Genomic DNA, 15,785 nt, shown 5'->3' with positions numbered 1-15,785 from the left:
GTTTGGTGGTAATCAAGGAAGCAAAAATCCCTGCCCTCATGAAGCTTACATGTTAAGAGGAGACACAGGCAATAAACAATTAGGTGTGTAGATTATATAATATCTTAGTGATGCATGCTATGGAGAAAGGTCAAACGGAAAGGAGGGTAGGAAATGCTGGTGGAGGACGTTCTATTTTAAGTAGGATGGGTGAGAGAAGGGTTTGCTGAGAAAGTGCCATCCACAAAGTCCACTGGGGAAGGTATGTGTTGTAATGAGCACTGGGTATTATATAAGACTGATGAATCACAGACCTGTACCCCTGAAACAAGTAATACATTATGTTAATTAATTGAATTTAAATTTTTTTTTAAAAGGGGGAAAAAAGGAACAAAAAGATTTGTAGTTGAACTTGAAAGCTTAAGGAAAAACTAGACTTTATTGTTACCTCAATAAACTGAATATTTATGAAAGAAAGAAAGAATGAAAAGAAGAAAGAAAGAAAGCCATCCAAGCAGTGCAGAAATGTTAACATAACAGGCCTAAGACTGTTGTCCTTGCAAGGCCTGCTTTCAAGGTTGGCCCTTGGGTGCCATCTAGGAATGTCAGGAGGGTACCTATCATCCCCTGATAAGAATGGCTCACCATGCCTTAACTGTTTGTGCAAAAAACATGCTTTATACTATATCCCTACTTTCTTTCTGGGAGTATGGAATTCTGGTATATGGCAGGCAGAGGCTACCTACATGACCAGTCCCCAATAAAAACTGGGCACTGAGCCCCTAATGAGCTTCCCTGATAGATAACATTTCACAATGGTGTCACATTCCTTTGGGGGGGGGCGAAATCTGGGGGAGATCAGGATCTCATGGGACTCCACTGGAAGAGGAACCTTGGAAGTTTGTACCTGGTTCCCAACAGACTGCCCCATCCATTTTCCCATGCTGATTTTGCTTGGTGTCTTTTCACTGTAATAAATCATAACCACGTGAGTATAATTACATGCTGAGTCCAGTGAGGCCCCCTAGCAAATCTTCAAATCTGAGTGTGGACCTGGGAACCCTTGACACAGAAGCCAAGGCCTAAAGTGAGGGACAAACCATGCAGTACTTGGCTGAGAGGTGGGGGCATGTTTGCCATGTTCAGGTAGCAGGAGGAGGCCACTGTGGCTGGAACAGAGGATGCAAGCAGGAAAGGAGTAGGAGACATAATCAGGAGAAAGAGGGAGCCCGGGTTGGGGAGGGCACCAACGCCATTCTGAGCACTTCAGCTTCTACTCAGTGTGGTGTAGGAAGCCCTGGAGGGCTCTGAGGAGAGGGTCTCATTCACATTTTTAAAAGAATTGCTCCTGCTGTAATGTTGAGAATGACAGAGAAGAGGCAAAGCAAGGAGACCAGCTGGTGGCTATTGCAATAATCCAGGTAGGAGGCATGGTTTTTTGTTTGTTTGTTTGTTTGTTTGTTTGTTTTATTCTTATGTTAATCCCCATACATTACATCATTAGTTTTAGATGTAGTGTTCCATGATTCATTGTTTGTGCATAACACCCAGTGCTCCATGCAGAATGTGCCCTCCTCAATACCCATTACCAGGCTAACCCATCCTCCCACCCCCCTCCCCTCTAGAACCCTCAGTTTGTTTTTCAGAGTCCATCATCTCTCATGGTTCGTCTACCCCTCCGATTTCCCCTGCTTCATTCTTCCCCTCCTGCTACCTTCTTCTTCTTCTTTTTTTCTCTTAACATATATTGCATTATTTGTTTCAGAGGTAGAGATCTGAGATTCAACAGTCTTGCACAATTCACAGCGCTTACCAGAGCATATACCCTCCCCAGTGTCTATCACCCAGTCACCCCATCCCTCCCACCCCACCCCCCACTCCAGCAACCCTCAGTTTCTTTCCTGAGATAAAGAATTCCTCATATCAGTGAGGTCATATGATACATGTCTTTCTCTTTTTGACTTATTTCGCTCAACATAATACCCTCCAGTTCCATCCACATTGTTGCAAATGGCAAGATTTCATTCCTTTTGATGGCTGCATAATATTCCATTGTGTATATATACCACATCTTCTTTATCCATTCATCTGTCGATGGACATCTTGGCTCTTTCCACAGTTTGGCTATTGTGGACATTGCTGCTATAAACATCGGGGTGCACGTACCCTTTCGGATCCCTACTTTTGTATCTTTGGGGTAAATACCCAGTTGTGCAATTGCTGGATCATATGGTAGCTCTATTTTCAACTTTTTGAGGCACCTCCATACTGTTTTCCAGAGTGGCTGCACCAGCTTGCATTCCCACCAACAGTGTAGGAGGGTTCCCCTTTCTCCACATCCCCGCCAACTGTCATTTTCCGACTTGTTAATTTTAGCCATTCTGACTGGTGTGAGGTGGTATCTCATTGAGGTTTTGATTTGGATTTCCCTGATGCCGAGCGATATTGAGCACTTTTTCATGTGTCTGTTGGCCATTTGGATGTGTTCTTTGGAAAAATGTCTGTTCATGTCTTCTGCCCATTTCTTGATTGGATTCTTTGTTCTTTGGGTGTTGAGTTTGATGAGTTCTTTATAGATTTTGGATACTAGCCCTTTATCTGATATGTCATTTGCAAATATCTTCTCCCATTCTGTCGGTTGTCTTTTGGTTTTGTTGACTGTTTCCTTTGCTTTGCAAAAGCTTTTTATCTTGATGAAGTCCCAATAGTTCATTCTTGCCCTTGCTTCCCTTGCCTTTGGCAATGTTTCTAGGAAGAAGTTGCTTCGGCTGAGGTCAAAGAGGTTGCTGCCTGTGTTCTCCTTTAGGATTTTGATGGACTCCTGTCTCACATTGAGGTCTTTCAACCATTTGGAGTCTATTTTTGTGTGTGGTGTAAGGAAATGGTCCAGTTTCATTCTTCTGCATGTGGCTGTCCAATTTTCCCAACACCATTTGTTGAAGAGACTGTCTTTTTTCCATTGGATATTCTTTCCTGCTTTGTCAAAGATGAGTTGACCATAGAGTTGAGGGTCCATTTCTGGGCTCTATTCTGTTCCATTGATCTATGTGTCTGTTTTTGTGCCAGTACCATGCTGTCTTGATGATGACAGCTTTGTAATAGAGCTGGAAGTCCGGAATTGTGATGCCGCCAGCTTTGCCCTTCTTTTTCAACATTCCTCTGGCTATGCGGGGTCTTTTCTGGTTCCACATAAATTTTAGGATTATTTGTTCCATTTCTTTGAAAAAAGTGGATGGTATTTTGATGGGGATTGCATTGAATGTGTAGATTGCTCTAGGTAGCATTGACATCTTCACAATATTTGTTCTTCCAATCCATGAGCATGGAATGTTTTTCCATTTCTTTGTGTCTTCCTCAATTTCTTTCATGAGTATTTTATAGTTTTCTGAGTACAGATCCTTTGTGTCTTTGGTTAGATTTATTCCTAGGTATCATATGGTTTGGGGTCAATTGTAAATGGGATCGACTCCTTAATTTCTCTTTCTTCTGTCTCGTTGTTGGTGTATAGGAATGCCACTGATTTCTGTGCATTGATTTTATATCCTGCCACTTTACTGAATTCCTGTATGAGTTCTAGCAGTTTTGGGGTGGAGTCTTTGGGGTTTTCCACATAAAGTATCATATCATCTGCAAAGAGTGAGAGTTTGACTTCTTCTTTGCCGATTTGGATGCCTTTTATTTCTTTTTGTTGTCTGATTGCTGTGGCTAGGACTTCCAATACTATGTTGAATAGCAGTGGTGATAGTGGACATGCCTGCCGCGTTCCTGACCTTAGGGGGAAAGCTCTCAGTTTTTGCCCATTGAGAATGATATTTGCTGTAGGTTTTTCATAGATGGCTTTTATGATATTGAGGTATGTACCCTCTATGCCTATACTCTGAAGAATTTTGATCAAGAAAGGATGCTGTACTTTGTCAAATGCTTTTTCTGCATCTATTGAGAGGATCATATGATTCTTCTTCTTTCTTTTGTTAATGTATTGTATCACGTTGATTGATTTGCGGATGTTGAACCAACCTTGCAGCCCAGGGATAAATCCCACTTGGTCGTGGTGAATAATCCTTTTAATGTACTGTTGGATCCTATTGGCTAATATTTTGGTGAGAATTTTTGCATCCATGTTCATCAGGGATATTGGTCTGTAATTCTCCTTTTTGATGGGGTCTTTGTCTGGTTTTGGGATCAAGGTAATGCTGGCCTCATAAAATGAGTTTGGAAGTTTTCCTTCCGTTTCTATTTTTTGGAACAGTTTCAGAAGAATAGGTATTAATTCTTCTTGAAATGTTTGGTAGAATTCCCCTGGGAAGCCATCTGGCCCTGGGCTTTTGTTTGTTGGAAGATTTTTGATGACTGCTTCAACTTCCTTAGTGGTTATACGTCTGTTCAGGTTTTCTATTTCTTCCTGGTTCAGTTTTGGTAGTTGATACATTTCTAGGAATGCATCCATTTCTTCCAGGTTATCTAATTGGCTGGCATAGAGTTGCTCATAATATGTTCTTATAATTGTTTGTATTTCTTTGGTGTTGGTTGTGATCTCTCCTCTTTCATTCATGATTTTGTTGATTTGGGTCATTTCTCTTTTCTTTTTGATAAGTCTGGCCAGGGGTTTATCAATCTTGTTAATTCTTTCAAAGAACCAGCTCCTAGTTTCGTTGATCTGTTCTACTGTTCTTTTAGTTTTTATTTCATTGATTTCTGCTCTGATCTTTATTATTTCTCTTCTCCTGCTGGGTTTAGGCTTTATTTGCTATTCTTTCTCCAGCTCCTTTAGGTGTAGGGTTAGGTTGTGTACTTGAGACCTTTCTTGTTTCTTGAGAAAGGCTTGTATTGCTATATACTTGGTAGGAGGCATGGTTTAAACAAGGATGGCAACCAAACTAGCTCCTGCCTCAGGGTCCTTCCCCGGGATGCTTCACTTAGGGTCATTCAGGTAAATTCTTGGCTCACCTCTTCACAGGGCCTTCTCTGACTACACTATCTAAGTCACTCCCAGCAACCCACCCGCCCAGGCCCTCTCTCTCCCTTCAGTTCCTTTTTTTTTAACAGCACTTACCTCTACCTGAACTTACCTTCTTTGTTTACTTTCACTTATGATTCTTTCCTCCTCCACCCACTCCTACCAATACACAAGCTCCATGAAAGCACTTAGAAGTATCTCATAAATATTTGATCAATAGAATGAATTAACCAGGGAACTAGAAGACACAGTGATATACTTGGCTGGAATTGTGTGAAACAACATTGACCTGTGAGTGAATACAGATGACTTCCATGTGCACCCTTGCTGACAATTGCACATCCCAGTGAGACACATTTGCCCTGGTTTAACGTTTTACAGTAACACAAGGAGTTATGATGACTCAAGGTGATGACATCCTGCCCCTCTCTTAACTTACAGGGGTTTATGGTTTCAACAATCTCTAAAACACTGCCCCCCCCCCCCCTCGGCCAGTCATTCACCAAACCCTGCAGAGCCCACATCCTTAACAACTTTCAAATTCTGAACCCTCCTCCACCACCTCCTGGGAGGTCTATTCTGGCTTCCATGTTTTCTGACCAGGACAGCTGGTCTCTTTGCTTTCCTTCAGGCTCTCCTTCAAATCATGCTCCATACTACTGACGAAGCAGCACCTCCCTTACAGCATCCCATCATGTCTACATCATTCCCCAGCCTCAAATCCTTCCCCAGCTCCCCACGGTCTTCAAGAGAAAAGTTCAAACTCCTGAGCAATGCACAGAGGGCCTTTCGTTACCTGGCTCATATCTGTGCCTATTCCGCCTCCCCTTTCCTCACCCCCATCCTCTGCTATAAACCCAACTAACGACCTGTTAATAGCTCTCCAAATATTCAGGCAGCTTGGGGCCTCCATGGCTTCTCTACTTGCTCCCTCTGCCTAGAAAACCCCATCTTTCCCTGGCCACCCCCACTCCCACGTCTCCATCCCCCACCTCCTGATGCACCTACACTCTTCTGGAGCTAACTTCTACATCACCCTCCAGAGTGCATCCTCTCCAGGAAACTTTCTCAACTTCACCATTTTATTTTGATGCCCCTCCTCTGTGCTCCCATAACGCTCTGTGCCCTTTCTTGATCAGAGCAGGTACTTCGCTGTATTGTGATCACTAATCTATTGCCCGCACTATGCTGTGGACCCTTGTGAGCATGCACCAGCTCTTACACAACTTAAGACGTCCATGGTACAAATTAGGTACTAAAGAATAAATGATTGTTGTGTAAAACAAAACTGAGTAATGATACAAGAATAAAGTGACACAAGTCAAGCAATGGCTATTTTAAAGGAACTCAGGGATAAATACCCAGTGCATAATGCACTGGTTGCCATCCCTGAGAAAAGGCTAGAATGCTAATTCCTCAGGCGGTGATTTTTAACTGTTTTCCTCACTGCTGTGTCCACATAACCTAGAACAGGACTTGGAATAGTAGGAGATCAACAAATACTTGCAAAATGAATGAAGAATGGATGAGACGCTCTTACCAGAACTGCTCGGCCACTGCAGGTTGAACCTAAGAAACATTCCGTAGCACAGAATTTGCCCCGTTACCTCTGTGACAACAGCTGATATTCAGAGAGCCTTCTATATGCCATGCTTAAATTAACTGTTTCTTTTTACTCCTTGCAACAAACCCTTTGACATAGGCCCCATTTAACAAAGGAGAAGTAGAGGCAAAAATGGCCCAAAGTGACCCAGGTAGGAAAGGGAAGAGCCAGGCTTCAAAGTCAGGAAGTCTGGCTCTGGAATCTGGTTCTGACCAACAAACACAGAGAAAAATGGCTGCATTCGTTCCGCCTAAGCTTAGGGACCTCATTTGATCAAACCTGTCTGATTCTAGCCAAATATAGAAGCATGAAAACTTGGCAAGGAAGTCTGTTGACTTTTTTTTTTTTTTTAAGTCCAGCTGTGAATTTACTAAGAACAGGACAAGTTTTCTGGGCCCAGGGAATTTCCCCCCCAGAATATTTTCCAAGCACCTCGTGGTGATGACAGCCTGCCCTTTGCTTGGCGTGCAGCATCGCACCCTTCAGAACTTCTTAAACACTGAGATGTTGGAGGAGGGGTGAGCAGTGACTCAGGAGCCACACTGGATGGCAGGAAGGTCACTCAACTGAAATGAATGGGTACTAATAAGAGCTTCCAGGTTCTGACCACCTACTACACTCCAGTCCTTACGAAGCCTTTACCTCATTTCATCTTCACAAGGAATAGGCAATGGTTATTATCATTTTTACAGATGAGGGTTGTTCAGAAAGGCTAAGAGACTTGACTAAGGGCACACAGCTGGTAGTTGTTAGAGCAGAGATTTGAATCCAGTTCTGTCTGGCTCCAAAACCAGTGTCTTGTCACATTCCAGCCCCCTTGGCCTCCTCGTATATGCTATAAATGATGGCTGAAGAGCCCATGACTATCACATCCTTCAGGCGCCTGCAAAGAACTTTACCATAAAACCTCCAAATCGCAACTTATTTCTTAATCTATATAGCTTCTGCTAAAGAAAACCAGGTGACAAAACCACCAAAGTCAAAGAGAAGTAATGAGAAAGAAATGGCTGAAATCTGGTGCTCTGATCATAAGCCATCCTGGCATCTTTCACATACTGAAAATTCTAGAAGGCTGGATAGTCAAGCTGCAACACGTAATTCAGAAATCCCTAGTGTAATAACAGCTTATTTTTCCCCAGAATCTACTGCTATGACATATGAAAGATGAAAATGTCTGCTGTGAAAGAAAATGATGAGAAAGGGTGATGCTCTATGTCAGGGAACCCAGAATGAACCCACAAATAATGGCATAGGAATGAAATGTACATGTGGGGAAGTGGGGCCAGATGAAACAAGAAAGGCAGAAAGTTAAGGGTTGTGGAAACTGAGCATACACATGGGAGTTCACCGTACTAGTTGATGTACTTTTGCATGTGTCTGAAATTTTCCATTAAAAAAAAAAAGTCATGCCCCTCCAGCTAGATTACATCCCTAGGAGGTTAATGATCTGGGTTCCAAGCCTTCCTGGACATGTACTATAACTGCTGGGCCCTTGGTCTTGTGGGGAGAGGTCAAGATTAAAATCAGGTTGGTTCCCTTGCCCAGTCCTTGTCTGCTCTCTGCTGACCCATCACCAAGGGCCCCAGCATGCCTTATAGCCAAAACCCTACAGCAAATTCCACCTTAAAAGAAGTAAGAGTGGGGGTTGAAACCACCATTGTCTCTCAGAATTAGAAATGACCTTTCAAAAGATTGTTAAACCAGCGGCGCCTGGGTGGCTCATTGAGCATCCAACTCTTGATTTTAGCTCAGATCATCATGATCTTGGGGTTGTGGGATCAAGCCCTGGGTGGGGCTCCACAGTGGGAGTGGAGCCTGCTTGAGATTCTCTCTCCCTCTCTTAAAAAAAAAAATTGCTAAACCATCAAACCAGAAAAAGATAAAAGAACAGGCTCAATTAGGATGCAGCAGACGTCTGGTTAGTGAGTTGGCTCAGAGGTTACCCATAAGGATGATATCATTGTACAGAATAAGGAAGTTGGCAACAACCCAGATATCAGTGAGTGGCTATGCCAGGAGGGAAGCTGACCCCTGAGTGCTGAGTGAAGGACAAACCTAAGCAGGTTTTGGTGGACTCTAGACAGACATCACCTTATTCCTTTAACACTTTACAGGACAAATGGAAAGATTAGCCAAGCCTTTAAAATCATCTGAAGAAACACTCTCTTTTAGAAATCTATGGGAAAACATGTTAAAAAGGTCCTGGTTATGATAGGATAGTTTTGTTTGGTTCATCTAAAGGCAGAGAAATAGGTCTACTGCATCCTTTAGAAAATAAGTAAAAAAAAAAACAACAGGGTAAACAAGGCACAGAATGGGTAAAACTAATAAACCTGGGCTCTGCAGGTCATCTGTTGTGAGTCAGTCTACCTGGTTCTGGTACTTTGGCTGTGAAAGATCAATCATGGGTTCACAAAGCATTCCTATGTCCCATGACCATAGGTTTCTCCCCTAGCTCTGGTCAGCAATCTTTAAAGTATGTTCCAAAGATCTCAAGTCCAAGAAGAGGGGCAGAAGAGAGAAAGTGGATGCAGATCAGCCATACTGTTTGTTTTTTTTTTAAGTATTCATTTATTTGAAAGAGAGAGAGCACACATGTGCAAGAGTGGGGAGGGGCAGAAGGAGAGGAAGAGAGAATCTCAAGCAGACTCTGCACTGAGTGCAGAGCCCAACATGGGGCTGGACCGCATGACCCTGAGATCATGACCTGAGCTGAAACCAAGAGTTGGACACTTAATGGACTGAGCCACCCAGGCGCCCCTCAGTCACACTATTTAAAACCCAACCCAGACTACCCCCCAGTAGGTTCCACTGAAAATAAAATCCAGTCCTCACCACCATTGCTCCCACCTTGTTCCTTCCTGACTCACTATGTTTCAGGCAACATTCCTTGAACTCACCAACCTCATTCTTGCCTCAAAAGTTTTACACTTGAGGGTTCTCTGCATTGTATGCTATTCCCCAAATCATTGCATGGCTATCCAGAGCTCAGATCAAAGGTCACCTTCTCAGAGAGATCTTTCCTGACTACCTGAGCTGAAGTAGCACCCCAAGTCACTCTCTCTTACATCCTGTTTTCTTCATACCACATGTATCTGATATTACTATTTGATTACTTTTTAGTCATCTCTCTCTCCAGTAGAATGTAAACTCTATGAGAGCAGGGTCTTGACTGGTTTGCCACCATATCCACAGAACCTAGGACAAGGAATACCTTGTGATGAATGAATGCCTTCCTGGCAGGTCAGTAGCTACTTTCATTCATATATATGCCATGGCCATATTTTTCCAAACCCAAAATATAAGGACTGGGCTTGATGAGGCTTTTTTTCCTAATATATGAATGTATGCAAGTGAAAATACATAGTATCTACATTTCATAAGGAGTTCTCTTGAAAAAAAACTAAAATTACATAAAATTGGGACTGTCTTAGAGAATCTGAGACACATAGTCATCAGGTACATGAAATTCAATTTTTTTTATTGTTTGATAAATGTTTGTTTACCCATGCCTATAGTACTAAAATGTTTAGTTGTCAAATGATCACTGGTAACAGAGGGAGTGCTCATAGGGGAGGATGGGATTCTTGAGTGAGAGTCTGGGTGCACAGGTGGGTTCATGTGTTCACGCACGTGTAGAAGCACCTCCAGTTCAGAATCTACAACTGATACCTCTTAGGGTCAGAGTGAACCTGGTTTACATTTGTTACTTGTCCTTTGGGGAGGGGAAGGTATGTCTCTAACTATAAAGTACATGTCAATCATCTGGGGATCTTATTAAAATTCAGATTCTAATTCTGGGGGGGGTTGTGAGATTCCATATTTCTAACAAGTTCTCACTCGGGTGACATCTATGCACTGGTCAGAGGATCACACTTTGAGAAGCAAATCTCTAATACTATTAAATTACCATGTGGGAAACATGCATTTAGATAAGCTCAGAGAGGAAGTGCTAATCATCAAGGACACGGTGCCCAAAAGACAAAAATATAGAGAATCTAATTTGAGAATAGCAAAAAGGAACTTCTCTAGAAAGAGAGGACTCGGCTTTCTTAATTCATAATAACCCAAATTGATAAGGACTTAAAATAGAATCACTGCTACCTGCTGACTTGTGTGCAGATCTGGTAAACTGTCTAATTCTGGTATGAGAATTGTGAAACACGTATTCTTTTACAAGTTTGATATTGACAACTCTTGGGGCATGAGAAAGGAGAAAGCTTTGCCAACTCTGTGTAGCAGCAGAACTAATATGGACCCATTTCCCCCTTTGCACCATTCTGCTTGTTATAAAACCAGCTGGTATTTTTTTCTGGTTTCCCCTTTTCACGTTTCCCCTCCTTACCACCAACTCCCACCCCCCACATCCTGCTGGTCAATAATGTGTCCATTGTGACCTTTCCTCCCGCTGCTTTTGTATGGGCAGGCAAGTCAACCGGAACCCTCACCCCACCTGGGGTGGCAGTGGGGACTGAAAAGGCAGGATTTGGGCATTCCTGTGTCCTTTAGCAACTTCCAACAATAATGAGTGGACATGATCTGTCACTATACACAGCAACTTCCTTCCCAGTCCATAAAAACAGCAAAAAACAAACCTCGCCTTTTCCTTCCAGGTTTTTATGTTCCTTAAGAAGTTGCTCCACGCGTATCACACTGTCTCCAATGTCTGTAAACTCTACTTGCTCTGCCAGCAAATTGTTCAGGGCAAGCTTAACCTGTAAGACACATTAGAACATCCAGAAATAAGCCCTGAGCACCTCTCTGGAGATATAGGTTTATATACTCTAAGAAAACTTGAAAATCCAAAAAGGATTCAGGACTTTTGTGTATCTATATATACATTTTCTTTTTACAGCTCATAAGCGTTTAGATTAAGCTCAGGGCAGGGGTGGAGAGAGGATTATGGTGCCAAGACACATAGAGATGAAAGAGTATAGCTACATTCACAGATTATCAGTCAAAAAGGAAGATAAAACATACATGAAATATCATGTATGCCAACAGGAAAATAGGATGCTAGAATATTGCTACCCCACTGAAAAAGGGAGAAGAGAATAATCAATGAGGAAGCAAGGATATAAGGAGAGGGCTGGATTAGGGAGAAGAGGGACACTCAATATCCAGAGTTCAAGGGAGAAAAGAGAACCAGAAGTCACCAAACCATGAAAGAAAGCTCTATTCAACAAGAAAGTAACACCTCATAAAAATTGTGCTCAAAGTGTTGTAGTTGTAGGCATTGGTTAAGCTTCAAGTGATGCTCAGACCAAAACTGATTAAAGGCTTTTTCTGTCTCATCCAACTGAAGTAACAACCTGTCAAGAAAGAGAGAGTGACATTGTGGTTAGTGTTCATTTCCACAGGAGTCCATGTAGGGTTATGTAGATAACCCCTATGTTTCCAGTCAGTGTTAAGAACTACGGGAATCTCCTTTTTATGCAAGTCTCTGTCACCTATGACTTTCTCACAGTTCAGCTGGAAATGGAAAAATTTTCCATTTTTCTATCAGGACACCCTCAGCACTAGGCAGAAACTTCACTTCGGATGCAGCTGCTGTGCTTTGAAATGTGCCCCCAGGTAACCTTAACTTTGTGCCTTTTGTTTTCTACCTGAGATGACAGGTGTGTAAAGCATAGCATCTAACCAAACTGTTATTTGGAAATATAGATAAATACGTACTACCATCTCCCTTGAAATCCTGGGATGAGAGCATAGCACAAAAGGAGGGAATAGCATTCTCATAAAAACATCTCTGTCGGTAGATACCATCTTTTTGCCTTTGTTTTCTCAAATACTATTCTTTCTTGACTCCACCAAGACCCAGGAGTAGCTGTACCAATTGTTCTTGGCTGTTTCAGATCGAGTTCTACATATTCCCCCCTCTCTCACTCACCTTTCCATGGTAGCTACATTCTCTAGTTCATTGGGATTGAGTTTGCTGGTAGGACTTTTGGTTGCTGTTTCTTGAATACATGACAGTAATGTGGTCCCTTGCTTTCCAAGTAATTTCAGCTCATCCTAGAGAAAGGAAAATATAGTTTGTCTCAAAAGAAATGAACAAAAGCAAATTCTTGGTGGGATTTGCAGTGAGAAGAATGGCAGATCAAGCTGTATCTTTCTTATAGGAAATTAAATGCTAAAGAAGTCAAGCTGCAGCTTTTAAAAATTAATTAACTCCTTTATTTTTGTTTTTTTTATTTTAATTCCAGTGTAGTTAACATAAAGTGTTATATTAGTTTCAAGTGTACAATCCAGTGATTCAACAGTTCTAATATATTACTCAGTGCTCATGATGGTAAGTGTACTCTTGATCCCCATCACCTATTTCTCCCATCCCTTCACCCACCTCCCCTCAGGTAACTATCTGTTTCTTCTCTGTAGTTAAGAGTCGGTTTTTTGGTTTGTCTCTTTTTTTCTTTGTTTTCTTAAATTCCACACATAAATGAAATTATATGGTATTTGTCTTTCTCTGACTGACTTATTTCTCTTAGCAGTATACCCTCTAGATCCATCCATGTTATTCCTTTTTATGGCTGATTCCATTGTATATACACACCACATCTTTATCTATTCATCTATCAATGGACACTTGGGCTGCTTCCATAATCTGGCTATTGTAAGTAATGCTGTAATAAACATAGGGGTGCATATACCTTTTCAAATTAGTGTTTTTGTCTTCTTTGGGTAAATGCCCAGAAGTGGTATTATTAGATCATATGATTATTAACTTATTTTTAGCAGGTAATACATATACATGATACAAAACCCAAAATATACAAAAGGATATATATTGGAAAAAATAAGTCTTTTGTCCCCTGCCCATCCACTTTTCCTCTCTAAAGCAGCAACTGTTGAATTTTATACCTCAAACTGCTGTTATATATTTAAAGCAAAAGCAATAAATCAATAATTTTTAATTATTACTTAATTATTTATGTCAATTGCTTAATAATTAATAATTTTGAATTTATTAACAAATTAATAAAATCTGGTTCTAATCCAGGGCAGTGACCAGAAACAAGAAAATGACAGATACTGAATAATAACTGCTAGAAACTGGCATGTAATAATAATGTAATAGTTGCTAGTTGACCAGGAAAAAAACTTCATCTGGTCTCAGTTGACACCTGCCTCTCCTTTTATCTGCCCGTAAAGTGTGGCTTGTTCAATTATGGAAGTTTGGCGGAGATGGTCAGCAACTTCGGTTTGACATGGAAAGAGTCATACTTCCAAGGCAATTCTATTCCCCTCCTTTTACATGGGATGTGGGGTTTGCAGTTGGAGAAGATGTCAGGTTATCTCCTGCCAAATCCACCAGCTCAAGACCTCTAATCACACAGCACAAGTCATCTCTCCCAATGCCCTGAGTGAGAACTACAAAATAAGCTAAAGGGGTGGAGCCTGGCAGGGAATTCTGCTCCAAGGAGTCGGGGATTTGGTGCATGGGTCACACAGGATGCTGGTTAGTATGCCCTAAGCATTAGAATAGGCCCATGGTTACAAAACAATACCCTCTATGCACATGAAGCCTGAATCTCTCCTTGGGGCCTGGCCACCTCCAGCCTTCTCACAGTATGGAGCTCATTCCCTGTCGGAGGAGTTTTGGGTTTCTCCACCCTGTTCACACACATGTTCTGGCCCGCTCACCCTCACGCCTTTGTTCCTTATCTCCCATCTTGCTAGTTCCAATATTCATCCACTTGCAGGCTTCTGCTGTCCACACCCAGCCTCAAACTTGTCCCCGGATTTGGTTGATGGTAAATTTGACTTCTCTGATCTGGCCCAAGTTCTTTGGACACCCCCTGTGGCTCTGTCCTCTCCAGGTAATGCCCTGCAGTCAGCCTCTTGGCTGGTACTCCTGCCTGGGAACTGGATACATCCCTTCTTTTCCACTCTCAGGTATCAACCCTCATTTCTTCTTATCTCACCAATGCTCATGAAATATTTGTAGGTTGGGTGAATTAATAATAGTCTAAAAGAAATTAGGTTGATGAACAAGGACAAATAGGATATGATGGGGGGAAGGGGCGAAGCACTCATTAGCAAGTACTCTTACCTTGCATTCTTCCTACCTTCTAAAAAAGGTCTTGGCTTTTCTCACTCAGTTTCTTAGATGTCCTTGAGATTCCAGCATTCCAGTTGGACTCTGGCATTACCATTATTAGATTTTATATCTATTTAGTGTGTGTATGATGTAGAGTTGGGAGGAAGGGTGGAAGGGCCAGAGAACAAGACGAGTATTGCTAGGGCAGAAGACTTTTGGAAGGGGAAGCTCAGAAGAGAGGTATACCCAAAGAACTGCAGAGTGTGAGGAAATGTGTGAGAGAGGGAAGGTGGACCTGAGTACGTGGTCTCATTCACTGTGTGTCCCCTTCACGCTATCAAAAAATACAAGGAAAAATCATGACTGGTTACTGCTTTGGGACTAGGCCATATGTGGTCAGCTTCAGCAGGGTTATAAAAATCTGCCACAGATACACAGGGAAAGATTGAGGAACTATGGTACTTGGAAAGTGAAAAGATAAGTTGCCCAGGCCAAGAGTGGAGTGTGCCCTTGTCCACAGTGGTAACAATTCAGAATATTTAAGAACTGTTTAGAGCAGGCATGGACCAATCAGCACAGTTGTCAGATACAATGCTGAAGCAGTCCTGAGGCCAACTGTGGTCCACGTGTTACCCACTTTAGTGGCTGCAATCCTGAGGCCTCATGGGTCCTCGGAAACGGGCCAGGGAGGTAAAGTCAGACACTCAAGAACATAAATATTTAACAACTGGTATGGCTGTCCCAGTGTGTACTCATTACAGTTCCATTATTATGGAAACAAGCCGTTGGTTCGGAAGACCCACTTAATAGGGCAAGCAGATTGCTTCAGGCTCAAAAGAACTTAAATTTTCTGGGGGGAATTCTTTCCTATGACAACAGTAGGCATGAATCTAGACATTCATTCATTCACTGAAAATACATTTATAAAGCACGACTATCCATGCCAGGTGCTGTGTTCAGCCATGTCATGGGCTGGTGGTGGAGGTGAGATAGGAAGTTAAAGGATGAATCAGAGCCCAGAGATTATAAGAATGACTAACGTTTTAGACCCCTCACTTCACTTTTATTACTTAGCTCCATTTCTGCCACTACAAGTTAGCTCTGCGTGCTTTTGTGTATAATGCTGACTAATGAATTCTAGAATCTATCCTTTAAAATGCAAGTCTTCATAACTGAGAAAAAAGAAGTCCCTAAAAGAGATGAGA

At 42.0% G+C, this 15,785-nt stretch overlaps 1 protein-coding gene across 4 annotated transcripts in view; it reads right to left on the bottom strand.

Annotated features, from left to right (window-relative positions):
• Positions 1–15,785, bottom strand: part of MCF2L2 (MCF.2 cell line derived transforming sequence-like 2) — a 247,500-nt gene that overhangs the window by 134,560 nt on the left and 97,155 nt on the right. For all 4 annotated transcript variants that reach the window (XM_064584686.1, XM_064584683.1, XM_064584689.1 and 1 more), the window contains 3 exons: positions 12,430–12,554; positions 11,737–11,851; positions 11,135–11,254 (listed from right to left, as the gene is read on the bottom strand). In XM_064584686.1, the coding sequence (XP_064440756.1) occupies positions 11,135–11,254; positions 11,737–11,851; positions 12,430–12,554 (360 nt within the window). The remainder of the gene's footprint in view (positions 1–11,134; positions 11,255–11,736; positions 11,852–12,429; positions 12,555–15,785) is intronic.

This window comes from Mirounga angustirostris, unplaced genomic scaffold (assembly GCF_029215605.1).
Source record: "Mirounga angustirostris isolate CCGP_5_RB_7025 unplaced genomic scaffold, mMirAng1.0.hap1 SCAF_1, whole genome shotgun sequence".
Classification (NCBI taxonomy): Eukaryota; Metazoa; Chordata; class Mammalia; order Carnivora; family Phocidae; genus Mirounga; species Mirounga angustirostris.
Note: the sequence above shows the minus strand (reverse complement) of the source record. Positions and strands in the feature narration are given on the sequence as shown.